The following is a 27,653-nucleotide window of genomic DNA, read 5'->3' on the forward strand; positions in this document are numbered from 1 at the left end:
CCCTTCTCAACCCGGGCCTCTACATAGATCACCTCTGTGTTTCAGCAGCAAGGTGGCATCTCGTCCCTCTTCTCCCAGCCACACCTTGGTAAGTGGCAGCACGGGACAGATGGGCAGATGACGTAACTATGAAGAAATGGTAGATGGTGGGTGTAGAGATGACGGATGATGAGCAAATGATCATAAGAGAACAGATAGAAGATGGATGGATGGATGGATGGATAGATGGATGGACAGAGAGACGGACAGACAGAAAGAACCCCTGTCTGAAACTCGGCAGCAGGTGACTCCTCTTTAGCCCCAGCATCCCAACATGACCTCATGGGGAGTGGGGAACAGTACCAGCCAGCCAGAAAGAAGCCTAAAGCTAAGGTCTGCTCTCCACAGCTGCGGCCACAGGCAGGGTGTCCAAGTGCTGGGCTCCACATGTGCTGCGGAAGGCAGGTGACGAAGGGAAAAGTCAACAATGTCAGCTCTAACCACCAGACTGGTGGCCATGCCTGTCGCACCCTAACACATGGGTGCGTAGATGCCCACTGATGGACAGCTGGAGTCCTGGGCCCAGCAAGCCTCAGTTTCCCCCTTCCGTGAAAGGCCCCTGGCCAACTCTCAGCATACTTTGTGGTCTTAAGAGGGAAAGGGAGTGGGGACACACTTCCTGCTACCTTGCCTTCCCCATCAGAACCAACTGAAGCCAGTGCTCTCTATCTGGGTCTCATAGACCTCTTCCCTCCCAGGAACCCTTCCAGGGAATACCCAGGGTCAGTGTCAAGGGTATTCCAGGCCTGTGGCTGCAGGAGGTTTGGGACTGAAACAGATGGAAACAGCTGGATTCTTGGCCTGAGGAGGGACCCAGCAGAGCCAGGAGACCTATGCTGCCCAACCCTCAGCAGCCATTCCTAGACCAGGATACAGAGGCCACAGGAGCCCCAGACCTGCCAGGGAGGAGACTGGTGAGCTGCCCAGTCCTCCACAGCGACTGAGAGGCTCTTTCTGGCTCTGATCAGCACCCCCTGGAGGATGCTGGGGTGCTAAGTGTTGAGTGGTTGCCATTCTACTTCCCGGGAGGCTCCGCCCCTCCCTCAAATCTCAGAGCCTCAAAGCAGCATTACCAACTGGGAGCCTGGGAGCGGGTCCTGCACTCACAGGACCAACCTGGGACACCTAGGAGAGGGAACCACTGTTGTCCCCACCCATGGAGGATAAGCCATGCCAGGAGAGATAGCTATCTAGAAATGTGCCACTAAGCCAGCTTTAACCCCAGGGACCTTGTCCCCACCCTACAGGAGTCGGGAGTGAAGAACTCATTGAAGCTCAGCTCCCACTGGCTTCTCTCCTGGGACCCACTAGCCTTATGCTCCTTTCAAACGGACGGGAGCCTGCACACATCACTTCTGTAACTTTCCCCAGGTTCAGGCCACGGCCTGGAGACTCTTCCTCAGCAGACCCCCAGCAGTTTATAGTAGGCATTGATTCTCTTAAGTCCTGACCTCTAGAGCAGAGGCTCATAGGAGGGACCCAAGAACCCTGATTCTATGCCCAGTGATGTGTCCTGGGGCCAGGGCACAAGGAGGTCAGTCATCCCCTGCTCATGATCCAAACCTTCCTCCCACGCTATACCCGGTCTGGCCCTTGAACACTGCCAGATTATCCCCACAGAGGCTTACTGGCTCCAGGAGAAGCAATGGGCTCCCCTGGCCAGCAAGAGGAGACGATTAAGAAGCCACTTAAGAGCAGAGTGTGGGCTGTTCCCTGCACAGGCAGGCAGGGTGGGGACAGGGACAGTGCCGGCCAAGGGCTATATGTTCAGTTCCTGGAAAAAGGAGTGAGAAAAAACGATGCGGGCGGGCAATCCTCCTACTGCCACATCCTGTTTTTATGGAAAACTAATCTAATTCCTGGTGGTAAAGCCAGCAGCAGACATCCCCTGGGGGTCTCCTGGGGCCTCAGTGTCAGCCCCATAGGGTCAGGCCCCTGTGTCCAGAGTGGCTAACCTCCCTGCCAACAACCCCACCCTAGAAGGTAGAGGGTAGAGCTCCATCTTAACCACACCGTCCCCTCCCACCCTCCCCTCCCAGGGAGAAGCCGCATCAATGGGCCTCCCGACCAGTAAAACGACCAGTAAAACGCAGGCTGAGTTTTCCTCTCAGCTCAAGCTTGGACCAGACTATGTCCCACATGGCCTCAGTGGGTCTAGGAATGGGGACAATTGTCACCAGGCGAAGTCACTCAGGACAGACAGGTCAGAAGTACTATACTAGGTCATTCATTGTGTATTCTGGGGACCTAGGCTGTCTTGGCAGCCTCGTGGCCAGAACAGCCTCAGCCGTTCAGAACAGCTGAGTCCTGGCTCAGCTTCTGAATGACCTCCAGGTCTCAGTTTCCTCATCTGTAAAGTGAGTCGACAGTTCTGTGTGCCTTAAAAACTACCAAACTAGAGTCACTGTGCGTGCTGTGACATGCTGAGACATGCTGACAGCTTGTCGTTGGCTCTGCCACTGCACCAAGCTTCCTTCCTCACCTCCTGGAGACTGTTCACTGAGTATCCATGTGAGGCTGCTGAGCCTCCGAGCAGCCCTGAAAACCCCAGGCCATGGAATTCTGAGATTGACTCTTGTCTCCCATGGCCTATGACCACAAAGAGCCTTCCTTGGCTTCCTGTGGGCCTTGAAGGGTCACTCTGAAGGGTCAAGGCTGAGCTCAGCCTCTGCACAGGAAGGAAAAGGCCTAAGGGCCATAGAACCAGCCCTTCCCCCGGGCCAGGCTGCAGGGGTAACACAGGAAGAACAGGTGGGCTTCCTAAGGGGCTCCAGGGCAAGAAACCTGTGTGGCGGGAAAGGCTAGGGCAGGCCTCAATTACCTCCACTCCTTAAATAGACAGAAAGGGAGTGACTGGCTAACGGGGTTGCCACGCACTGCTTCTACTGAAGCCAGTGTGGGCAGAGGGTGAGGGACAGATCACTGGGATTCTGGGTCCTATCCATCATTCCCAACAGCAGACATGTGTTGGGGAGTGGTTCTAATGTTTTGTCTTAATTCTGCTCCCAAAAGCCACGCTTCCAGGCACTGAGGGTCCCTGCTCCCAGCTGACTTTGACTGGTAATAAAGAACTGCCATACAGTCAATGGCTGGGCACTTCTAAACCTCCCCAAAGCTAGCACACGCACCCTTCCGATATCCTGAGTTACCACCGCTTAAAAATCTATATTTCATCTCTGACATACAATGTCTTCTAAGACCCGCTGCAACATCAAATCATAGTCAGGCCTCAGCAAAGGGAGCCTGACACCTCCAGCATCCTGCTGGGTCAGAGATAAAGCTAACCCTGCCGCTGGAACATCTACCCACCACTTTCCCTTTCAAAGAAAGATGCATGGTTTGGTCTTCACCTGCTAAGCCCAGAGGGAACCGACGGTGCAGACACCATGAAACAGCTTGCACTCAGCTCACATTGTGTGTCTCAGAGCCTGAGGCTACAGCCGGTCATACCCACCTACCCTGCAGCTAGCCACATCCCATGGACAGATCCTTACTCAGTTTCCCCAGGCCTGTGACCTGCACGGCAGGGCCAACAGCAGCAGCAGCCATGACAAGGCAGTATAGACGGGGCTCAGAGCAGGACCTGTTTACAGACATTCAGCCAGAGGGCCTCAAAGTGGATAAAGTCATACAGGGCACCCGGCCTTCCTCTTTCTATCAGTGAGTTCTGGCTCCATTCCCTGAGCTGTATTTCTTGAGCAAGGAAGTCATCGGACTTGGCAGAAAATACCCTTAGCCACTGAGGCATCTCACTGGTCCGAGCCCATTTTTAAAGATGAAGGATTCAAAGTATAAAGAAGCTGTGTAACTTACCAATAAAGCCAGCAACAGATATCTAACATCATCCCTGACTCCAGGAGCACACACCCAGATGCTCTCCTCACCTAGCCGGCCACCAGAATGTTCCAAGGCACAAACCGCCAACAGGCAACGTGTGAACAGATAGCTAACCTGTGCCTCCTCAAGATGCACAGCTCCCTGTGGCTGCAACCTGGCCTGCAGAGTGAGACACCCAGCCTGTGCACCAGCCCTGCCTCCCTCAGGTCAGGTTTCAAAAGGCATTTCCACCCATGGAACCTGCAGGGCTGTCCCCCGAGATGCGAGAGACACAGGGACAAGCAGTACAGTTGGTTAACCTTAAGATATAAGGTTCTACATAGCCCAGGGGGGCTCTTGTGGCTAGTGCCACACCCCCCAAAAACTAACATAACTCAGAACACAGTTCAGTGAAGACTTCACAAATAACCAAATGCAAGGGTTCGATCCTGGGTGACCTGGAGATTTAGCATGGGGGACAGATGGTCTTTGCTATATTCACACCACCAGGCCCTGACCACATGCAGGTGGGCTGTGTGATCGAAAGTACCTCAGGGAGGCACCTGAGCCTGAGTCTGACAGAGGGTGAAGGCTTTGCTTTTTGCCCCGTAAGATGGTTGGAGATACCTACCTCATCACCATCTCCTGAGGTCCCCAGTAGCTCCCACCTAGGTCTGTCACCACCACCATCACCCCCCAAAGCCACTCAGCAGGGCCAGGCTTCCACCAGAGAGTGAGAAAGATCACTGTGTCTCAACACTGGGCCGCCACACTTGGGGCCATGAGTACCTTTTCTTCCTCACTGGCCTCTCTGAAAGGGCCTGTCATCTCTGGAATGTAACTCAGCCTGCTGGTCCAGAAGTTCCTAGGAGCTGAGTTCCTTATCCTGCGAACAAGGATTCTAGCTCCTCCCACAGCCCCAAGGCCAAGCCATCTCCAGTCACCTGGGTCTCTCTGATTTAGACAGCTGAAGCTTTACGTTTGGCTTCAAGCCCCGTGCTTTATATAGTTGTGGGGGAGCTGGAGGACGTAGGGATGGTGTAGAGGGGCCTGACTGGAGGTGGTGGGAGAGGTCTGCCCACCCACCATGAGTCAAGGGTAGAGGTAGGAGGGAAAAGCCAGCAGCTTGCTTTGAAAGTCAGGGGCACAGATCTTCACAATGAAGACTCCCTGCTGTGTGGCCCTGCAGCCTCACCCAAGAGAGCACAATGAAGCCGGTAGCTGGTGCTTCCCCAGGCTGGAGGATAGAGTCCCAGAAGGTAGGGAATGACCACTGACTGTCAGTTTAACAGCAGGCAGCAAAGGAGGCGCCTGTACCTGCCATCTACCTAAGCTGTCAGAAAGAGGATGGAGAGTGGCCCAGGGACAGGTCACCCACGGCAGTCCTGACCACCACACAGAGCTACCCCAACCCCATACTTCACATATCTACTCTCTAAGCTTTCACAGAGAGAACTGGAAACTGCTGCAGAAGGCCCTTTACAGAGGTCAGTGAGCCAACTGCTCAGAGACTGCTCGAGGAACGCTGATTAAGGCTTCAGGTTCCACCAAGACTCCCCCAGGCAGTACCACCCTTTGATCACCAATAGCTTTCTTAGGTCTCTGTTCCCACAGTACTGTGAGCCTCTACCCTATTCTACCCCTGATTCTTGGAGATTAGGGCCTACCCAGCTTTCCTCTCCTAGCTGGTAAGGTCTGCACCCACTGATAAGGTCTGTGTGATGGTTAGCTTTAACTGTCAACCTGACAGAAGCTAAAATCAATCACCTGGGAAGAAAGTTTTAACTGAGAAGTTGTCTAAATGATGTTATCCTGTGGGTATGTCTGTGGGGGATTGACTTGATTATTAATTAATTGGTGTGGGAAAGACCCAGCCCACTGTGGGCGGCACTATTCCCTAGGCAGAGGGTCCTGATCTGTGTCAGAGTGGGGAAATCAAGCTGAGCACAAGCAAGTTACTGTAAATATATTCATTTTTCTCTGGTCTTGACTATGGAGGTGATGTGACCAGCTGTCTCAGGCTCCTGCTGCGGTGACATCCCTACAGAGATGAACTGTAACCCGGAATCATGAGCTAAAAATAAACCCCTTTCTTCCCTAAGTTGCTTTTTGGTTTGGGTCCTTTATCACAGCCACAGAAATGAAATTAGGACAGCTTAGAATGTGGTCATCATGAGACCATGTTACCAGGCAAGACTGGACAGGTGTGACCTCTGAGACCTGAAGCAACATCCACCTCGTTAACTCCTCCTGGCCTCTGCTGACATTCTCTTCCCACCTATAGGATGGCAACTCCCAGCCTTCCTTGACCCCACTAAGCCAATATAAACAAGAAACCACAGATGCATGACACTGGGCATAAGCAGGCAGGAGTGTATGTAACACGGGGCTGCAGTTTCACAAGGCCCAGCTACTGTCCTCAGGTCCGAGCTTCAGGCAATAGGTCCAGCCACCTCCACATAGTGTAGCAGAAACAAGGACAGCACTCTAGGGCCAGCCAAGGGCCATGTTGGATTCTGGAGGCTGAAAAGGAAGCAAGAGATTGCACCCAGATCCTACAAAGCATGCTGTCCCAGATAAGGACAGGGACAGAGCACTGAAGGACAACTCCGCTGGTTAGCACACAGCCTCTGAAGGACTCCCTAGAGAATCCACAAGACATCGGTTGTCAGAGTAATCCACACCTACACCTTGTGAGCCCCTGGTGCAGCATCTGCCAAGCACAGGAACTACCCTACCCTTCAGACTGATGCCTTGGGGTCTTCATGGACTCCAAAGTAGGAAAAGTAGGCGGGGTACAAAGGTAGCCATGGCAACCCCTGGGAACAAGGACAAGAGGAGTCAGGATACTAACACACAAGGCCTCAGGGCCAGCAGACCAACGAGGCCACACTGTGAGGACAGAACAAGAGCCCTGCTCAGGCCTGTGAGTCAGAACAGGAGTGCAAGAGGGTAGGAGCAGCCACTCTGAGGCAGGACAAGGGCCCTGTGTGTGAAGTTGACCCAAAGACTGAAAGCTGAGCAGGTGGGTGGGGGGTGGGGTGGGGTGGTGATGGGACAGGACATTCTGTAAAGGCATCCAGGTAGGTGGTAGGCAAGACAGACAAGGTCCAGCCACACAGCAAAGCAGGGAGAGCCATGAGTGTGAAGAGTGGATCTCAGAAGCCTGAGCAAAGATGACAGAGATGCTCATGACCCGAGGGCTCTCTGAAGCCCAGACGCAGGCAAGGCAGCCAGAGCTGGAGGGCAGCCAGGGCTGGAGGGCAGCAGCGGTCCCTTCCCTGTCTTGTTCTGGAATGATTGGAAATCCTCAGCTGTTGAACCTCACCATGCAGTGCTAGAGAACTACAGGATCCCCGGGGTGCTGGTAACACTCAGGGCTCAGTGTTCAGGTGCACCGGAAACTAGGCGGTGGCGGGGGACCCCAGAGCCTCAGACATCTGGAGGAGAGGACAGGTGAGGAGACACTGGTGTGGGGGGAGGGGTGGCAGAGTGACCTAGCCCTAGATGAGTGACACATCTGAAAGGACACCCTTGGGGGCCCACCCAGGAAGGCAGCGCAGGGAAACTGCTGACAGGAAGCATTGAAGGGGCTAGGGCTGAAAGGCAGGGCTGCTGGAGCAGAACTCTAGCATTGGGCAAGGACTGTGTACCCCCAAGTATGCTACACACCTTATCTCCTTAGAAACAGGCTCAGCTAGTGGTGGTGGCATATGCCTTTAATTTCAACACTAGGTGGGCAGAGGCAGGCGGATCTCTGTGAGATTGAGGCCAGCTTGGTCTACAGAGTGAGTTTCAGGACAGCCAGGGCTACACAGAGAAACCCTGTCTCAAAAAACCAGTAACAAAACAAGCAAACACAAGCAGACTCCCTGGGCTGTGGAGACTTGGTGGGTAAAGGTGTTTGTCGTGCAACCTTGACAACCCGAGTGCTTATCCCATGGCACGTGTCTGTGATCCCAGCACTCCTGGGATGAGAGGCAGAGACAGGAGAATCTTCCAGAAGCTCCCAATCCAACCAGCGAGGAGGACACACTACAATGGCAAACAAGATACACCTTGTTTGGTGGAAGGTGCGGACCAGTATCTGAGGTCGACCTCTGACCTCCACATGGGTGCCATAGTACACACACTCTCACACATGAACATGTTCACACATGCACATTCAAACACAAAAATAAACTTTAAAAAAAGAAACAAGGCCTTGCCCCGTTAGAAGCCACTCTCCCGCCATCCACCATGGCTTGGGACTGTAGGTGAGACTGGAAAGCCAAAGGTCCAGGGTCTCGTAGTAGGCAGTGCTGCTCGGGGAACTGCTTGGAAGAAAGGAGACTGGCATGTGCTTGGGAAGGCAGGGATAGCAGTGGGTGCCACAGGCCTCAGCTGCACAGGCAGGACAGGGCCTGGATCCACCCGGGGCTGGAAGAAACTGTGCACCCAAGAGACTGGCCACTCAAGGCAGCTAGACTACATCGGAGGGAAGGAAAAAAGTCCTGGACCCACTCAGACAGAGGCTGCGAGGTTGCTGAAGGTGGCATGGGACCATCTCACTGTAGGTGATGTGGGTAACAGGAGGCTGGCCAGGACTGGGTGTACTCGGCTATCCTCAGAGTGATCTTGGGCACCTGGGATAATCTGCCAACCTGTTCCTTTACAAACAGGACAAGAAAAACCCTACATAGGACCGAGATCGTACTACAAAGCGCAGCACAGAACGTCATGAGGGTCACCAGCCCTCAGACATGCTGGCAAGGGAAAGGAAAAATAAGAACAGTTGGCAGGCTAGTGGATGGTCTCGTTTTCCTTTTAAAGATTTTATTTATTTATTTATTTTAATTTATGTGTATATGCGGGAAGCCAAGCAGTGGTGGTGCAGGCCTTTTATCCTAGCACTTGGGAGGTAAAGGCAGGCGTATCTCTCTGAGTTCGAGGCCAGCCAAGACCACAGAATATATAAGTGGGGGATGGGAGGAGGTACAGATGAGGGCAAGTGCCATTAAAGCTCCAAAGAGGGTGTGTGAATCTCTGGAGCTAGAGTCATAGGTGAGTATGAGAGGCCCAGTGTGGGCGCTCGGAGCTGAATTTTTGTCCGTCCTCTGAAAGAGCGGTACAGGCTCTTGACTGCTGAGCCATCTCTCTCCAGCGCCCTCACTTCCCTTTTAAAACTCCCTGGAATGTTGTCGGGATGTTGCTGTTAAACAGTGTCTTAACCATAAACAGAAATCAAGTCAATGAGAGAGGGGGCGGGCCAGGAGCATGCTAGAGCCACAGCAGAGGCAGACGACACACCTGCTGGGAGCTGGGGTGCAAGGTGTCAGCAGACAGACAGCAGGCTTTGGGGGTTCCAGGAAGCGAATCCCAAACCCTACGCTTGCAGGCTCCAAAGCTCACCTCGGGAACCCATACCTCATCCTCAGGTCCCCAGCGAGCACCGGCTTTCAGTGCAGACCCTGGGGTTCACTTCCCTAGCAGTTCAACACACCCCTGCTGAAGATTCTTGGAAGGGTGGCCAAGACTTGGAGGGTAAAGGTGGCTTCTAGACACAAGAGAACAAGAGAACCAGGCAGCTGGGAGAAAGCCTAGCACTCACCCTCTTAAGGCCTTTACCAGGCTGAGGAGAAACTCTACCTGTGCACTTCAGGGAGATGGACAAGAGGTATGGTGGTTTGAACGAGACTGGCCCCCATAGGTTTATATATTTGAAAATCTGGTCCCCAGTTGGTAGACTGTATAGGAAGGATTGGGAGGCGTGGCTTTGTTGGAAGAAGTGTGTCACTGAGGGTGGGCTCTGAGGTTGTAAAAGACCACACTGGGCCCAGTTGCTTTCTCTGCCTCTATCTTGGTGGCTCAGATGTAAGCTTTCAGCTACTGCTCCAGCGCCGTGCCAGCCCAACACCAGGCTTCCCACCACGGTGGCCATTTAACCCTCTGAAACTGTAAGCATGCCCACAACTTTTTTTTTTTTTTTTTTTTTTTTTTTTTTAATAAAGTTGCCTTGGTCATGGTATCTCTTCACAGCAATAGAACAGTAACTAAGACAGGCCCAGCTTCACGTTCCTCAGAGCCCAGCAGCTGTTCCCTAGGCCCATTTTAGACTCCCGTTCGACAGCTAAAGAAACCACAGGAGGCCGAGGTGGCCACCATCCCTCTGCAGCCTGAACCCAGGGAAGAAATGGTCCCAGCTATATATACTCACAAGAGAAAAATAGCTAGCGTGCACATTGCAGCCTGGTAAACAGTCGTGGCTGACCCTGTCAGCCTGTTAGAGAGAACCAAAAATACCCCCTATAATTATGCTATTAAAACATACCAGAAAAACGGACCCACCCCACTCAGCAAGGGTTCCTGGGATGGCTACAAGGAGTCAGAAGGCTGCATATATTGGCTAAGGCATCTGATATCACCCAAGAGGCTAGTCTGGCTGGACAGCTGTCATTGTCCCCTATATGATGATGGATGCTTGCTTCCCATGGTGGCCCATTCCCCAAGGGACCAGTGGGAGTGGCTACCTGGACAGCCAGTGATCTTCATGCAACAGGAAGCACCCAGTACTCACCCCAGAAGGGGGGACACCTGAGAGGCAGAGGTGTCCTTGACACCAGAAACCTAGGAGCAACTGAAGGGAAGGCCGTAAGGGGAAACACCTACGGTTGTTCCAACTACAAAAGAGATGAGGTGACAAGACTGTAGTAGCAGTAGGTAACGGGCAGCAGATGCCACTCACCCTGAGACCAGAAAGAGCTAGGAAGGACCAAGGCCTCCTGGGGATGGGGTGGGGGTTGAAAGGTCAAAGGGTTCAAGTAGAGTTTATGCATGTGTGTGTGTGTGTGTACGTGTGTGTACGTGTGTGTACGTGTGTGTACACGGGGTTTGTACACATACACATGTAATACTGTATATGTATATGACTCAGGACAACTTTTGGGAGTCTTTACCCACTGAGCCATCTTGCCAACCCTTACTTTTTCTTTCTTTTTTTTTTTTTTTTTTTTTTTTGCAGTGTTTCATTATGTAGGACTGGCTACCCTGGAAGTCTGACACCTACATCCAGGCTGGCCTTGAACACACAGAGATCTGTCTGTCTCTGCTTCCCTAGTGCTGGGAATAAAGGCTTGTGCCACCAAGCTTGGCTTAAAAACCGTTTAATGCACTACATGGTGGTAATTATTTAATTCTTCTTATTAACTATTAGGCTAACCTCTGTGCCTAATATGTAAATTAAATCTGACCATACGTGTGCATAGAGAGATGAGCTACAGGAAGCCTTTGTTTGGTACAGGGGCCGATTTCCAACATCCACCATAGGTATTTGTTTATGGACTACAGTACAAGAGGTCTGCCAGGGTTTTCTGTTTGCTTTTCCTGGTGCTGGGGACTGAAGCCAGGGTCTCACACATCCCAGGCCACTATCCTATCCCTGGGCTACTCCAGCAACCCCTCTTTTTCTACCTTTTACTTTGAAACAGGGTCTGATAAGTGACCCATACGGGCCTTGAACCTACGATCCTCCTGTCTCAACCTCCAAGGGAGTTGGGATTACAGGTTTTGGTCACCAAGACAGGCTCATCATGGACCATGGACCATACAGATAAGAGGACAGCCATAATTGAAAACTTGACTTTGGGGGCACTTTAGGCTCTGCCCAACCTCCCTCCCATGTAGCCACTCCCTGCTCTTGCTCCTGGAGGCCCCTCTACAAAGGGGGGGGGGGAAATAAGCACAGGGAGGGCTCCCCTGGCCCCACCCAATCCCAATGACACTAACTCTAGCAAGCAGCTCACCACTTAGCAAGCCCTGGCTGGTATCCTTCTAAGGAGGCAGAGGGCCCTGGAATGCTACAGTGACCTCATCCTCAAGCCTGGCGACCTATTTCTTCCCTCTGGACTAGCTACCTGCCCCCCATCCTATAGCCTCCTCTTCCTGCAACTCATGCCCCCGTTCTGGGTTCTCTCTGCCTCCCAAGCCTTCAGAGCTCAGCACCAGGCAGCTAGGGCATCTGCTTTGTCCACTCATACTGTTCTGACCAGATAAGGAGGGAGCAGACTTTGGAAGGCCCACCGGGGTGCCCCACTTAGAGGCATTTGTTGGAGAAACCTGTGTGGAGTGTCATTACTAGAGAGTCCTTTGGGGTGGTACCATTTGGGGGCTCTGTTGTGGATGCTGTTCCTGGGGAATACCACGTTGGATGGCATCTTAGGGCCCCTATGGAGGAGCTGACAGGAGCCTGTTGGTAGGTGTGATCGCTGCCTTTGCTCCTCTCCACCTATGAACAGCTGCAGGAGCTCACAGTTCCTGCAGGCTTGGTAAGGAAGAGGTGAACCCTCTTACCTCTACCACAGACATCAATCCTGGCTCCCACCCCCACCCCACAGCCAGACACCACTGGCCTGGAACCAGTACTAGGCTCCTGGCTGCTACCCAGTACTTTGTCCCACAAGATCTCGCATGAATGCACTTGGAAGGTTCAGGGAGCTGCACACTGAACGCAGCTCAGTGTTGCACGTGGACCCCCTCAGCAACAGGGGCTATGCATGGAAAGTGAGGGCACCAGCCCCTGCCTTTCCTAAGAAGAGTCCTCTGTGCGGAAGGGAACATAGTGGTGGGAAGCCCCAGAGACCTGGCCTCTGTCTGAAGCCAATGTCATCACAGTACATAGCACACATGGGAAAGCACTCAGGGACGCCTAGACACCAAGGCCAAGGAGGAATCACTGCATGACGACGGACTGGCCTTTCTCCAAACACAGCTGACCTATCCACCTCCCCAGCCTGGGTGTGAGATCACAGCGCGGGGACCGGAGATCAGAGTCTGGAAGTGAGTGGCCTTAAAGCTTTTATAGGCCCACACACGGGGGAGGAGATGAGGCCGAGAAAAAAGGTTAAAGGTCGGGTGAGTTCAGAGCGAGATGAAGGGACTGGCCACCACCGGCTGTTGTCTTCCACCCACAAACTCATCCACCTGCAGGATATAGTCTGACTCCCTTTGGCCTCCTAGTGACCTGAAACAGGTACCTGCCAGCAAAGAAGGCAAAGAAACCGTCATCCTGAGGCTGCCCCCTCCCATCCATACGCTCTTGGGCCTGTGAGTTAAGTCCATGAATTCTCAATCCTCAACCGTTCTGACAGGGAACGAGACCAAAAGCTAATAGTGACGTAGAAGGCAGGTGTGTAAAAGCTCAGCTTTAACAAACAAGAACAAAATGTATATGGGAAAAGTAAACATCTAACTACACTTCTAAACTAGGTGACAAGTGAAAGAGGACCTCAGAGGCACAGGGAGACGGTGCCCACAGGGCCCAGGGTCAGAGAGAGCTTGTCTTCCTCAACCCTTGACAATAAGTGAGCAAAGTTAGTGTCATCAGTACAAGCAGGCACGAGACACCGCCCAGGAAGTAGCCTGGGGCCAGGATCAGAAGCCAGCACTTCTGCCCACCCCAGCAAGGTCACTTCCTCTTTAGGACCCACCCCCTGGCTGCCAGTGACCACCTGCAGTAAGGATATGGTATGATACGGGATCCTCCCACAGTTCTCGAATGGTCCCTAGCTCCTCCCCTAAACACACTGGGACCCAGTGGGTTCCCTGTCCTGCTTACTCATCCCTCCCAGACCCAGCACAAGACAAGGTCCCACCCCTCTGCCATGCCTGTAACTGAAGCTCAGCAGGGAGTCCCCCACAGCTGCAGGGGGAAGTGGAACCTCACCCGTTCTGTGGCTACCAAGACCGTAGTACTGAGTACTGGTGGCAGAAAAGGCTCAGTTCTCTGTCATCTTACTGCTCTCTCTGGCCCAGAGTTTCAACAATAGCTCTGACCACTGAGTGAGAGCTGCCCAGTTCCTGTCTCAAGGGGGCAGGATGAGCAAGCCTGATAACCTTTCCCACCTCCAGGTTCACAGGTGACAGAGAAAACATTCTGAGAAGGGAGACACGTCCCCACTGTAAACAATGATACTTCTCAGAGACAAACCCTGTCATGGATCTGTCTCCCATGTTATGGTAGGCACAGAGAGCAGAGACCACTTTGCCTTACCACAGGTCTTCTTCATTGAGAGGGAGAGAGATTTCTCGCTACCTGGCTCTTGCTTGGATATTAAGTTCCTGGTTCCTCTGTGAGGCTAAGAATCAGGAGACCTGGCCCTTTCTCTCCCAAGCACAAAACATCCCTCCTGGGTCCTGATCCCTAGGTCTCCAGGTCACCAGGTTAAGTCTGCCTGGGTTGGTCACTATTCCCTTGGGGCCTAGGGCATCACCTTGCCTGACTTTCCAGATTGATGTCCTGTCAGGGGAGTGGCAAAGAGGATAAACACCTCAGGATGATTCAAACCTTCAGGAAGGCCTGAGCCAGCACCCAGCATTTAAGATGACTAACCTGTGAAGACCTTGTTTCCAAAACACAGGACTCAAACTGTTCAGAGGGTGGAGGGAGAGGGAGCCCTCACAAGAGATGGAGTAAATGTTCCGCCTCCAGCAAGAGGTCCCTCAGAGATGACTACAACCCATAGAAATGAACAGGATGCCAGCATCTCCTACATCACCACGCAAAGCTCTCGGCTGGCTCTGTGTCCCTTGCCCACCTCCCAGGGCATAAAGGAAACTGTTGATGGGCAAGCCCACACCCAGGCTCAGTGTCAGGGTAGGTGTGGCCTGTGCCTGGATATGTATGTGCTCATGAATGGACTTTATTGGGGGACAGTTTGGGCCTAAGGAAAGACAGGAACATTAGTCATCAATATTCTTTTGAAAGCTCCCCAGGTGACTAACACACACAGGCTGGGTGGGAACCCCCAAAGCTGGCCGAGCCTCCTTCACATCCTAACCAGACTCAGACTGGAAGCTTCCTCTGCCACCCACACACTACAGCTGAAAAGCCAGGGGACCTCAGAGCCCTGACTGATTTTTGGGGGTCATAAGCTCTGACTAGTAGCAGGCTAGACCGCAGGCTAGACCGGAGGTTACTGTGGATTTCAGTTACCATGGATTTCAGTACTGCCCACGAGCTAAGAATGGTCTTTTTTTTTTTTTTTTCTTTTGCATTTTTTAACTGCTGGAAAAAGTATCAGAGTACTTCATGATGTGAAAACATTTACCATCTGGTCTGTCAGAGAAAAGTCTGCCAGTTTTGTTTAAGCACGGCCCCTGTCTGTGGAAGAGGACCTCTTCCAAGGCCTTTCTTCCCGGCACAACAGGACCACCTACTCCCTGCCCTGTTCTTGTCTCCAAGCGTTGACAGTTAAGGATCCTAAGAAACGGCTCCTGTTGTGGCTATCCCTTTAAGAAGGGTACCTGTCTTCTACATTTCATCCGCCCCTTCAGCTTATATTTACAGTTTGCCTGTCTACAGACCAGTGAGGAAAAGAAGCCACAAATGTGGGCCCTAGACCTTGGCTCTCCTAAGTCCAGGCTGAGCTGAGGACAGTGTCCGCTGGCCCCTCCTTTCCAAGCTCAATGGTTTTCATTGATTCCTGCCTTCAAAAATTCCCCCACGTCTCACCACATTCTGGTCCTACAAATCAAAACTCTGCCTGTGTGGAAGTCACAAGTAGGGTTTGCCCAGGTTGCCTGACACCCCAGTAGCCTGTTCCTAAAACAGGCTGAGCAAGCAGTGTCCCTGGAGAGACTTGGGGAAAATAATACACAATCCCCTACCTCCGACAGATGGATTTCCACGAGGCAAACTTTCAGAGAGGGTTCACTCACTGTCTCTCTGTAGGTTAACTTAATCAGACACGGAGGAAAGTCACAAGTGGAGGGGTGCTGACTGCTTCAGGAGGTGTACGGGGGTGGGGAGTGAGCAGCTGGGCACGGTGCCCTGGTTGAGCTGCAATGGAGCCCAGCACCTATGACACCAAAGGAGAGAAGCTCTTTGCAAGCAAGGGACACATGCCACGGTAGGGGATCTCCAGTTCTGAGGCAGAGCCTCCTGGGGCGCCCTGTGCCCCAGTCCCTCTGGAAGGTAACCAAGTAGAGCACGGGGAAGACAGGAGCTTTTTCCAAGGCATGGACAGACAGCCTCGGAACTGGGACTAAGAACACTGGGGACTGCGCCTAGGGCTGGAACGTTAGTTCTGGTAGGAAATTTCTGACTTGAAAAGCTCCAGGCAGAACGCCACCTTCTCCCAGATTGGTCAGGAAGTCATGATGCAAGTTTGATTTTTTTTTTTTTCCTTTCTTTCTTTCTTTTTTCTTAACCACGAAAGAGAATAGAAAGTCGCGCTCCCCTTACATCTCAGACGCTAACAGCCCCTCGCCGGGGCCTCTCCTCCCAGCCCGCGCGTAGACGCCCAGCGCTATCTGGGGCTCCCGGGGACCCGCGCCTCGCCGCTGCCTCGGTGCCCGGCCCGGGCCCGCCGAGGCCGCCGGCGCGCTCACGCCTCTGGAATGCGGGCGCCCTGGGCCGCGAGTCCCGCGGAATCTCCTCGCCTATGCTCGTCCGCGCGCACCCTCGCGGACGCAGCCTTCCCGCCCGCGCCCTCCACTCACCCGCCAGGAGCGTGCAGGGCAGCAACAGCCAGTAGAGCCCGGCGGCCAGCACGTGCGGGTCCATGCCCCGCGGCCGGGGGACCGCCCGGGGTCGCGCCGCCGTGGCTAAAGGGAGGTGCGAGGGCCGGAGGAAGCGCGCGCCATGGCACTCAGGGCGGGTCTCCGCACGTGCGGCGCGCCGCTGCTGCGACCTCCCGCGGGTCTCGATCTCGGGTCGCCGGCCCGCCGGGCCGCGCCCTCTGGTTCCCGACGGCCGGAGCCCGCGCGCGCTCGGGTGTCAGCGCGCCCGGCTCGAAACTCAACGGCGGCTCGCGGAGGCCGAGCAGGGCCGGACGGAGACACGGCGGCTCTCTCCCTGCTCCCGCCTGCGGGCCTTTATAAGCTCGGGCCCCCGCCCTCCCTGGAGTGCCCGCCTCCGCGCTTCCCCCGACGGCCAGGCGCGCCCAGGCACCCCTCGCTGCCCAGCGCAGTCCGCGCGCGCGCCGGCCCCCCGGGTCTGGCTGGTGCCGCTGGCCCGGAGACCTTGATCCGCGCGCCCCCCTAAACCCCCATGCAGCCCAGTGCAGTCACTTGCACAGTGCCCATGGGGCGCTCCTCCCTGGGGTGCCAGGGCCTGGGACCCGGGGTGGGGGACAATACAAAATGACTCCCAATGACCTGAATCCCCTGCCCCCCCCCACTGTAGCACCCACGTGCAATTGCGCCCCTCGTGGCTGGAGCAACTTTCGCTTTGCTCCCCAAGCCGTGATGGCGCAGCGCCCCCTGGGGGCTGTCAGTTGTTCCGAGTTCCCGACTGTGGCACTGACGGCCACGCTGGCTAGGCCTTGGTGGTTGGAGTGGAGAGGCACTGTACTGCCATGGCATCAGACAGCTGCATCCCACCGTGGTCTGGATTGGGGCTTTGGGACTGCTTCCAGTCATAACTGCTCCCACTGCGTAGCATGGTCTTAATCAGTGTGCTATAGACAGTAGCAAAAGCTGCCAGAGCACCTGCTGTCCCCTTGGTGGCCAGACAAGGTTTGAGTCCTGCACGTGCCGGGTACTTCACCCAAGCCGCCTTGGTTTGGCTCAGTCTTCAGTATTAAGGTGGATAAGAAAGACGAAATGGAGAGGAGAAACTGTACAGCTGCACCAAGTTCAGGATGCCCTGACTCAGCTGCACCGGGGAATGAGTGGCGTTAGGGGCAGAGGCTTACGGACCAGGAGCGATGATGTGACCGCTTTTGAGACTCAAGGCACTAGCAGGCTAAATAAAGTCAATCTATCACACTTCAGAACCTTCAGTTTTCCAAAACCACCAGAAATGCAGGCTTTCCCTGGACATAGAGCGTTTAAAGTTTGCCTAGCTTTGTCCCCAAGACTCACTTCTAGTCTGGCTCTGAAGGGGTGTTACTAACACATTGGGGAAGATTCAGAAATTCATTCAGACCTGCTTCTTGAGCAGCAGCTCTCAACCTGTGGGTCGCGACCCCTATGAGAGTGAAATGACCCTTTCATAGAGATTGCACATCAGATATCCTGCATAACTGATATTTACATTATAATTCATAATGTAAAGTTATAGTTATGAAGTAACGACAAAATAATTTTATAGTCGGGGTCACCACAACATGAAGAACTGTCTTTTTTTTTTTTTTTTTTTTTAAAGATTTATTTTGTGTATATGAGTATTGCTCTCTTCAGACACACCAGAAGGGGGCATCAGATCCCATTACAGATGGTTGTGAGCCACCATGTGGTTGCTGGGAATTGGACTCAGGACTTCTGGGAGAGCAGTCAGTGCTCTTAACCACTGAACCATCTCTCCAGCCCCAGGAACTGTCTTAAGGGGTCTGACATTTAGGAAGGTTGAGAACCACTGTTCTAGAGGCACTGAAACGTTTGTGTCTCACAACTGTCAAAATAGCAAAAGATGAAAACAGAAAGAAAGAAACACAAGAACTCTCAAAGAAACTAAAATGTATCCTACAGTGTGGTTCTCTGTAGCAGTTTAAAGAGCATCTGAAGACTGCCTGTACTAGGAGCAGCTTCTAAGATACAATGTTACCATTGAAAAACTGTCACCACCCTTGGCTGCATACAAGCCTCCTTCCCTTTGATGTCGTGGTCAGTCACACACATGTATTACCTAGGTCAAATAAAACTCACAAAATGGATCAGATTCTTAGTATCTGAACGTTCCTACTTGTCCCTTGCTAAGCAGGGAGAGTCAGAGCACGCTGGACCAGCAACAGCCTGCCTGGCCCACACCCCTGGTACCTCTGTATCACCTTTCTGGCTCTCTCTCTTCCTCTTTCTTTTGACATGGCTTCAAATTTGCTGTGTAGCCAAGGATAACCTTGAACTGATCTTCATGCAGTCAACAGGAGGTGTGTAGGATTGCAGGTGTGCACCATTACACTGAGGACTGTTCCCCTAGGTCGGGAGGATGGCACAGGGCCAGAGTAGACAGAGGGATTCAGCTCTGCCAGTAGGGTCCCCACTTTTTCTGAAAGGTGACCAGTCATCCCTACTTGGCTATACTAGAATTAACATTCCAGTATGCAGAAACACCCTGTTATGATTTGTATATGCTCTGCCCAGGGAGTGGCACCATTAGAAGGTATGGCTCTGTTGGAGTAGGTGTGTCACTGTGGGTATGGGCTTTAAGACCCTCCTCCTAGCTGTCTGGAAGTCAGTATTTTGCTAGCAGCCTTCAGATGAAGATATAGAACTCTCAGCTCCTCCTGCACCATGCCTGCCTGGATGATAATGGACTGAACCTCTGAACCTGTAAGTCAGCCCCAATTAAATGTTGTCCTTATAAGACTTGCCTTGGTCATGGTGTCTGTTCACAGAAGTAAAACCCTAAGACACACCCCAAGTGCCTATTAGTGGGTGAATGGGTGGGTAAACTTGGCTCTTCATGCAGTCGGGTTGTACCTGTTCATAGAAGGAACCAGATTATGGCACCAGAGCAAAGCAAAGATCCAGAAACCACTAAGACAAGTGCTGAGAGCCTGACACAAAGGACAAATGGTGTGTGGTTCCAGGTTTTTGTTTTATTTTGTTTTGTTTGTTTGCTTAGTTGGTTGGTTGGTTTTTGAAGACTCAAAAAAAAAAAAAAACAAACAAATGATGATCAAGCAGAAGTTGGGATTTGAATGTTGAGAGCAAAACTGTCCTCAGTGGACAAAAGGCAAAAGCAGGCCAAAGGCCAAGGACCATAAGACAAAGCGTATCTATCCAGTACCTACTGGCCATTCTTTCTTTTTTAAGGCAGTGTCTTCCTACGTGGCCTTGACTGGTCTAGAGCTTGCTGTGTAGACCAGGCTGCCTACCTCTGTGTGTGAGTGCTGGGATTGCATCTGACTTCATAAACGTATCTAAATTACATCAGTTAGGGAGTCAGACAGGGAGAGCAGAGGACTGGCTGCTGGAGAAGGGCGTGGGAGGAAAGAGACTGGTGAACAGGAGTTTAAAAGGTTCTAAAGCTAGGCATGGTGGCACAAACCAGTCATACCAGCTCTCAGGAGGCTGGAGAATTGCAAGTTTGAGGCCAGGCTGGGCCATTTTATCTCCAAAAATGAAGAAAAAGAGGAAGATTGTCAAAGTGCTTGAAAGTCCCTCAGTTGCACACTTAAAAATGGTTAAAATGGCCAAGGATGGTGGTCCATACCTTTAGTCCCAGCACTCAGAGGGCAGAGGCAGGCAGATTTCTGAGTGCAAGACTAACCTGGTCTACAGTGTGAGTTCCAGGACAGCCAGGGCTACAGAAACCCTGCCTTGAGAAACAATGGTTAAAATGCCAAGTCCATGTTGTGTGATTTACTATAGCAACAGGTTGTTGTTGTTTATTTGTTTTTTATGCCTAGTTTTATCTTACCTTGTTATCTATCGTCTGTTTGGTTTATATCCCTGGGAGTTCTGCTCTATTCTGAAGAGAAACAGAGAAGTGGATCTGGGGGGCTGGGAGGGGCTGGGAGAATTAGAGGAAGGAAAAACTGAGGTTGCAATGTATTGTATGACAGAAGGATATGAAAAAAATATGTATCACATACACACACACACACACACACACACACACACACACACACGCCTGTTGACACAAGTTTCAAATAGCACATCCTAAGCCCCCTCCACCCACTCCCAGAGCCAGCCAGTGTTGCCAAATTCTCCAGCATCTTGCTTCCTTGACTCCTGGCCAGCAAATGTGATATTTGGGGAGCTATTATTTCAGTTCTGAGTACTTTTTTTTTTTGTTTTGTTTTATTTTTGTTTTTCCAGACAGGGTTTCTCTGTGTAGCCCTGGCTGTGCTGGAACTCACTCTGTAGACCAGGCTGGCCTCAAACTCAGAAATCCACCTGCCTCTGCCTCCCAAGTGCTGGGAATAAAGGCGTGCGCCACCACTGCCCATCCTGAGTACATTTCTACCAAGTGCCGATTCCCATTCTTGGAAACAGAAACAACTCATCTAGAAAGCTGGCTTGTACCTGCCTTTTGCCTGCAGATCGCAGGACCACTCCAAAGAGCTGTTTTGGCCTGGGCACAGAAACAGGCTCTATCAAGATGTCACCCCACGTGATAGGCCATTCTCATCTCCGTCTGCTCTCTGTTTAGGTCAACAGCAGCTGGTGGCCCCAGAAGGCCTCTCCAGGTTGAGAGGACCTGGGACACTCATGTTGGGAACATATCTGGAGAATCGCTTTTCCTCCTCCCTTCCAGGGACATATAAATTTAAAGGATTCGCGCCAGCCAGCCACTACACATGTTTATAAACACCCACACCTTCTATAGCCTGGCAGTAGCAGTAGCCCACAGGCCTCTGCCCACTCTTTCCCACTTGAAGACCTGTCTCAAGTCTGTCCCTGCTCATGCTAAGACTGGACACGAGTTTCGAGGACCCCAAGTCCATGTCTGTTATTTGGAATTGTATCTAGAAGCTTCCTGCTTCCTAAATGCCAAGTGGAATTAGAAGGTTGGCCATTAAAGTTGGGCATATTGTGAGCCCAGCATTCAGATGGCAGAGGCAGGAGAGTCACAGCAAACTCAAGACTGGGCTACAGAGCATGAACATGCTATTTGTTTGTTAGGCAGGGTTTCTTTGTATGACAACCCTGGCTGTCCTGAAACTTGCTTTGTAGACAAGACTGGCCTTGAACTCACAGAGATCCACCTGGCTCTGCCCCCTAGTGTTGGGTGCACACAATCACTGCCTAGCTAAGACTTTGTCTTAAAACAAATAAAAACCTGGACGTGGTGGTTTATAATCCGGGCACTTGGATACTGAGGTAGGAGGTTTCAAGGCCAGCCTGGGCTACCTGAAACTGTCTTAAATAAATATATAAACAAACAAACAGTTAAGGGTCTAAAGGCCAGAGAGATGGCTCAGCTAAGTGAGTAAAGATGTTTGCAACTGAGTCTGACTAGCTGAATTAGATCCCTAAGAACCCATATGGGGAAAAGAGAATCGGTTACTAGAAGTTGCCCTCTGATTTCAACATACATAGATGTTTTTAAAAAAAATAAAGAAAAATGAGGTTGGTAGTTGAGACCCCTCTGGGAAGCCTGCCAGCAGGGCTTGTGGCCAGGAGCCTTTGGCCAGTTACTAACAGGAATGGGTTGGGGGCAGGAGCGAGAGTTGAACGCACACTCATGTGAGGAAGATGGGGGAAGACAGCCAGATTAGTCATCCGCCTTTTCCAAATGAGTTCAGCATCAGAAGGATGCCTGTGGTTTACACCGGCCCATCTAGGCAGTGAAAGCAGACCAGGACTGGAGTCGGGGATTTTGGAGGGATAAACCCAAACCAACTGGAGCTTGATGGCCCAGACCCAAGCCTAGGGGTGCACTGAATCACACCAATGTCCCAGGGAAGTCGTTTCTAGACAGGCCACGGAAGAGCTATAACTGACAGCCTCTGGCCAGTCTGAACCACTGAACCTCTCTCCTAGGAGCAGCAGTGGTTTAGTTTCCCCGGGCAGGCCTTCCAATACAGGCCAACACTGGAACAAACTGAGCCAGAGCCAGAGGCTGCTACTAGCTCTACCACCTATTCTCCAGCCCCGTAAGGGTTCCCTGGCCTCCTTCCTAGGGCTGACTACCCCATCGTGGCTCCTAGAGGTAGGGAACCAGAGCATGGCCTCTTCCAAGACCTGATCAGAGCCAGGAGGGAGGGAGAGGCCTGTGTGCAGACTTGGCTATCCATACCCTGCCGCCGCTCGCCCTTTTCCTGCCCACAGCTGGATGTGGGGGCGGGCCCTGCTGGGGGGGGGTGGAACTAAGGAGCCAACAAACTCCGCCCCTTCCTCCTTTTCAGGAAGCTCCAAGAGGGGTTACAAAGAAAGGCCCAGCTGCACTCTGGAAGCCTGTCTTACCCCTTGATGATTGGGCTTTCTTCGTGCTGAGGGCGCCCAGGTGTCTCTCAGCACTCCCATTCCCCCAGAGAGAAGTCACGTGCTTCTCAGGGAAGGGCAGAAAGCTTGCTCAGGGTGGCCACAGTGAGGATGGGACTCTTCTCATGCCCCAGGTGCCCAGGTAAGGAGCAGAGATAAGAGAAAAGGACTCGAGCACCCAGGGCCTATCTGCTGGTTTTATATCACTCCTTACAGTGACAATGACCAGTGCTTACAGACCTCAGGGTAAACAATCTTTACTGTAGCACCCCAGAGAGCACCCAGAGTGTCTCCCTCCACCATACAGCCACCTGGCTGTCACCTCAAACTCCTAAGTCTTCTGAATGAGTTATGAGCCCTTTAACTGACCAGTGGTCACTGCCATGTCTGGATAGCTAAGGTGGAGGAACCTGAAGCATCTCCCTGTGGCAGCCCTACCTCCTGGGTGTAACCATCATGACCACAAGTCTGAGAGCTCCTGGGCTATCTCAGTGACTTGGCATCTCCAGGGCCAACACAGAGAATCACCCGGTCCCAGAGAATCCTTAAGTCAGAGGTCAGACACCACTGCAAAGGGCTGATTGCCGGCCCTCGCCAGCAAGCTGCACTCCTTGTACCCATAAACGACAGTGAGTTCATGACAACCCCAATGTGACCCATTCCGCCCCCCCCCCCATGCCTGCCTCCTGCTGTAGCTCTTTGTTGGCATGGAGAATGAGATGTCTGTGGCACACCTGTGCCCATATATGTCCACTTCTAAAGAGGCATAGCTGCCCTTGACAGGTTTGGGTAAATTCCCAAGTCCTGAGGTGTGGCCAACTCACTGAGTACCCTTAACTGTGACTGAGTGCCCAGCTTCATGCAGATAACCCAGGCTGGACCGTCCTCTGGAGCCCTGTCTGCCTTGCTTCTTAGACTGCTCCTTGTTGGACTTGCCCCAAAGAACAATCCTCACTGGCTCCAGCTCTGCTTCTTTTGTTTCCAGGTCCCCAGTCCTTGGTTAGGGGGTGTGGCTCAGTGGTAGAGTGCTCGCCTGCCATGTGTGTAGCTCTGGCTTTTATGGGTGTGCATGTGTACACTGTCCTGCCCCTGCCGTAGTTCCTACTGTTAGGTTTCACTCAGCACCTGTAGCTTCTCCCAGCACCTTCCCCCTCCCCCACCCAAAATCTCCCCTTCTTAGGGAGATTTTTACGCTGCTCCACCCCCTCTCCTCTCAGGGCCCAAGTCAGTCTGCTGGCTCTGTTCAGTCTGGAGCCTTCCAGATGCCTCTGGCTTTCCTCCCCCTCCTGTCTACAATAAACCTTCTCCTCAGCCACACCTAGGAGCAGACACTCAGTTCTTCAGTCACCTACTACAGTGGTTGTTGAGACCTAGGGTCCCTGGGGGTTCAATACCTCACCCCACTGCATCCACCCAAGGGCCCTCACTCTCCCACAGGACCTCCCTCTCACCTCTGGATTCTTTGAGCCCTTCACTAGGCCGGTCTCTAATTATAATGGGCTTCTTATTATCAGGAGACCTGAAGACAGGGTTATCAGTCAACAGGCCGAGGGCCCCTTCCAGCAACCAGCATGCCTCACTCCTACTGCCTATGAAGATATCCCCGCCAATGAAAGACTGGTTCTGTGAAATCCCATTTCCTCAGCCCTGAGCTGGCCTTTTAGACAGGCCACTGAGAGATTACATCCCCCGCAGGCCTCCTTCATCATCTCTGTGTGCCGGGGGCATATCTAAAGGGGGAACAAGCCAAGACGAGAGGTAGACAGATACCCTCTCAGGAGTCTCTCACGCACAGCTTGGTTCAGGAATGCAGAAAATTCTCTCCTAGATTCCATGTTGGGGATGGACTGTCTGGAACATCAGAATGTGTTCTTCGGGCTGGGACCCAGGACTGGCTCCTTCTGCCGTCTGCCATCTTCCCGTTTAGGTTCCTCCCAGGGCCTGGGATCTTTCTCTTTCCTTAAAGTGTGTCTATCTCTTCCTCCTTACTACAGGAAGGCTGTAAAGGCTCTGTGCTGGTCACCATGTGCCTTCCACCTTCTTTGTGGCTTCCCCTGCCCATGCCCGACACAAAATTTAGGTGCTACTGCCGGTCCCCGTGGCAGAGCTTCTGCCTTCGCCCCAGCCTCAGGAGGAAGGTCAAAACGCCTCCTCGTATTCTGTTTGGGTCACGGTCTAGCCAGCATTCCACTGTAGTTAGGATAAAGTGTAGGCCAACTCAGATCCCATGAACGAATGAATGCCCCTGGCTCATTTCCAAGGTCATGAATCCAACCACACAACTTCAAAGCCCAAGGAACTCAGCTTAGAAATTGTTCTCCTTCGACCCAGGTCCCGCAGAGCTGAAGCTGCCTTGCCTGTCACATCACATCTGCCACTGTTATTAACTGTGGGTGGCGTCTGTTCTTCTGCAGGCAGGCTCCTCGGGCTTACAGTCCATTTAGTGAGGCCAGTGGACCTGCGCAGGCCAGTTGGGGAGCACTGTCTTTAAGAGGAGATGAGTTTCACATGCAGATCCCGCTCTGTTGCATCTGGTTTGGTCTTTCCTTTTCTTTTTGAGACAGGGTTTCTCTGTGTAGCCCTGGCTGTCCTAGAACTTCTCTGTAGGCCAGGCTGTCCTTAAACTCAAAGATCCACCTGCCTCTGCCTCCTAAGTGCTGGGATTAAAGGCATAGGGTAGCATGCCCAGTTAGTGAAAAAAATTTTTTTTTCTTTTTTTGAGACAAGAGTCTCACATTATATAGCACAAACTTGAGGCAATCCTCCTGCCTCCGTTTCCCAAGTGACTTTATTTTAAATGCCACTTCCTTGTGATACAAAAATCTGTAGGCTTTTCCAGATATCTTACATCAGCTGCTCTCTAGCTTCTGGGCCACAAAGACTCCCTGCCAGAAACAGGAAATTAAGCACTTCATACGAACTGGCATGGTCTGGGAGCCAGGGAACCATGGGAGCTTCCCATAATAATAGACCTTAAGCAGCCAGTGTTCCCAAGGCTGCAGGTATATAGGAGTTGGCTGTTATACTCGAGAGCGGTAGCATGTAGAAGGGCAGCTCTTAGGCACTTAAATGGTACTCAAAGGAGGTGCACTGTGAGATCTTCTGGGCATCCGGGAGTTTCTGCTCTTCCTCCAGGGACAATGACGTCTTAGGCAGAGGAGCAGCAAAGCAATGGTAGTTCAGAAGGGGCCTTGGGATGAACCTGCCTGTCTCATCGTGCTTGGGGGCCTGGCTTCCTCCTAGAATGAGCCATGCAGGTTGGGGAACTATTGGAGGCACTGCCAGGGCTTTACTGAGTTATTCAGGCAGTTCCAGGCATTTTCTCTTGAGTTCTTATAAATAATTTAAAGACCCTTTGCCAAGAAGGAGGGGCTAAGTATGTGGCCATTGGTGGGCAGTGGAGGGTAGCAGGCAGCAGGGTTATATCAATATCAGAAGAGACAGAGGGTTCCTTCACACAGCTGATCAGTGGTCCTCAAGCAGGACACCTGCACACAGAGCCCTGAGATCCAATTGCTTCACTAAGTCTATAACGGTGTGCCCTTCCACCAAATAGAACGGGCTGTGCACTCAGGGCCCTGTGTCATGCATGGCTGGTACTTTTAGCTGACTGTACAACTAGTGAGGACTGTGCCATGGAACTTTTACGGCTCCACCTGTGGCCAGGACAGCCACAAGTCATTTCCTGTTGACAGAGTCTGTGCTAGGCTTCTCACCAAGCCCTGCTTCCACCACATTCTACTGCTCCATCTGAAACAGGAGATACAGGAGGGGAACTGAATCCTGAGAGGCTCTGCCTTCTACCCAAGGCTATGCAACCAGCAGAGATGGAGCTATAAACACCACCAGGATGATAATGGCAGTGGTGCTGATGCTGAGGGTGTTAATGGCGGTGACACTGATGACAATCAAGGTGATGATCTTGGTGGTTGGTAATAAAAGAAAAAGTCAAATGTCTCATTAAAAATTTTTTATATTATCCAGGCATGGTGGCAAACACCTTTAATCCCAGCACTTGGAAGGCAGAGGTCAGGCAGATCTCTTGTGAGTTTGAGGCTAGCCTGGACTACATAGTGAGTTCCAGGATAGCAAAGGCCACATAGTGGCCTTTCTCTGTCAGAAATAATAAATAAGCTGAGTGGAGCCGTGCACGCCTTTAATCTCAGTATCTGGAGGCAGAGGCAGGTGGATTTCTGTGAGCTCATGCCAGCCTGGTCTACATAGCGAGTTTCAGGACAGCCAGGGCTCTGAAGAGAGACTGTGTCTCAAACAAACCAAATAATACATGAATAAATGATTTATTTTATTTCAAGAGACATTTGGGGGCACAACTGATATAACACAATTATTGAAAGTACTGCTACCTGGTGCTGGAGAGATGGCTCAGTAGTTATGAATACCAGCTGCTCTCTCTGGGGACTTGGTTTTGATTCCCAGCACCCAAATAGCAGCTCACAACTATCTGTAATTACAGATCCAGGGGATCTGATGTCTTCTGGCCTTCACTGGCAATGGCAATGCATGCATGTGATAGACATACAAGCAGGTAAAAGACCCATACAAAACAAAACAGGAGCTGGTGGTGTCTTAGTTTGGGTTTTACTGTTGTGAACAGACACTATGACCAAGGCAACTCTTTGTTTGTTTGTTTGTTGTTTTGTTTTGTTTTTTTTCGAGACAGGGTTTCTCTAAGTAGCCCTGGCTGTGCTGGAACTCACTCTGTAGACCAGGCTGGCCTCGAACTCAGAAATCTGCCTGCCTCTGCCTCCCAAGTGCTGGGATTAAAGGCGTGCGCCACCACTGCCTGGCTCAAGGCAACTCTTATAAGGACAACGTTTAATTAGGACTGGCTTACAGGTTCAGAAGTTCAGTCCATTATCATCAAGGCGGGAACATGGCAGCATCCAGGCAGGCATGGTACAGGAGGAGCTGAGAGTTCTACATCT

At 52.1% G+C, this 27,653-nt stretch overlaps 1 protein-coding gene across 3 annotated transcripts in view; it reads right to left on the reverse strand.

The window, feature by feature from the left end:
- The window catches only part of Piezo1 (piezo type mechanosensitive ion channel component 1 (Er blood group)), a 60,899-nt gene extending 44,216 nt beyond the window's left edge, over nucleotides 1-16,683 (reverse strand). For all 3 annotated transcript variants that reach the window (XM_034522955.2, XM_034522957.2, XM_034522954.2), the window contains exon 1: nucleotides 16,333-16,683. In XM_034522955.2, coding sequence (XP_034378846.1) covers nucleotides 16,333-16,396 — 64 coding nt within the window. In that variant the 5' untranslated portion in view covers nucleotides 16,397-16,683. The remainder of the gene's footprint in view (nucleotides 1-16,332) is intronic.
- Nucleotides 16,684-27,653: the final 10,970 nt, after the last annotated feature.

Source organism: Arvicanthis niloticus, chromosome 18 (genome assembly GCF_011762505.2).
Source record: "Arvicanthis niloticus isolate mArvNil1 chromosome 18, mArvNil1.pat.X, whole genome shotgun sequence".
NCBI classification, from domain to species: Eukaryota; Metazoa; Chordata; class Mammalia; order Rodentia; family Muridae; genus Arvicanthis; species Arvicanthis niloticus.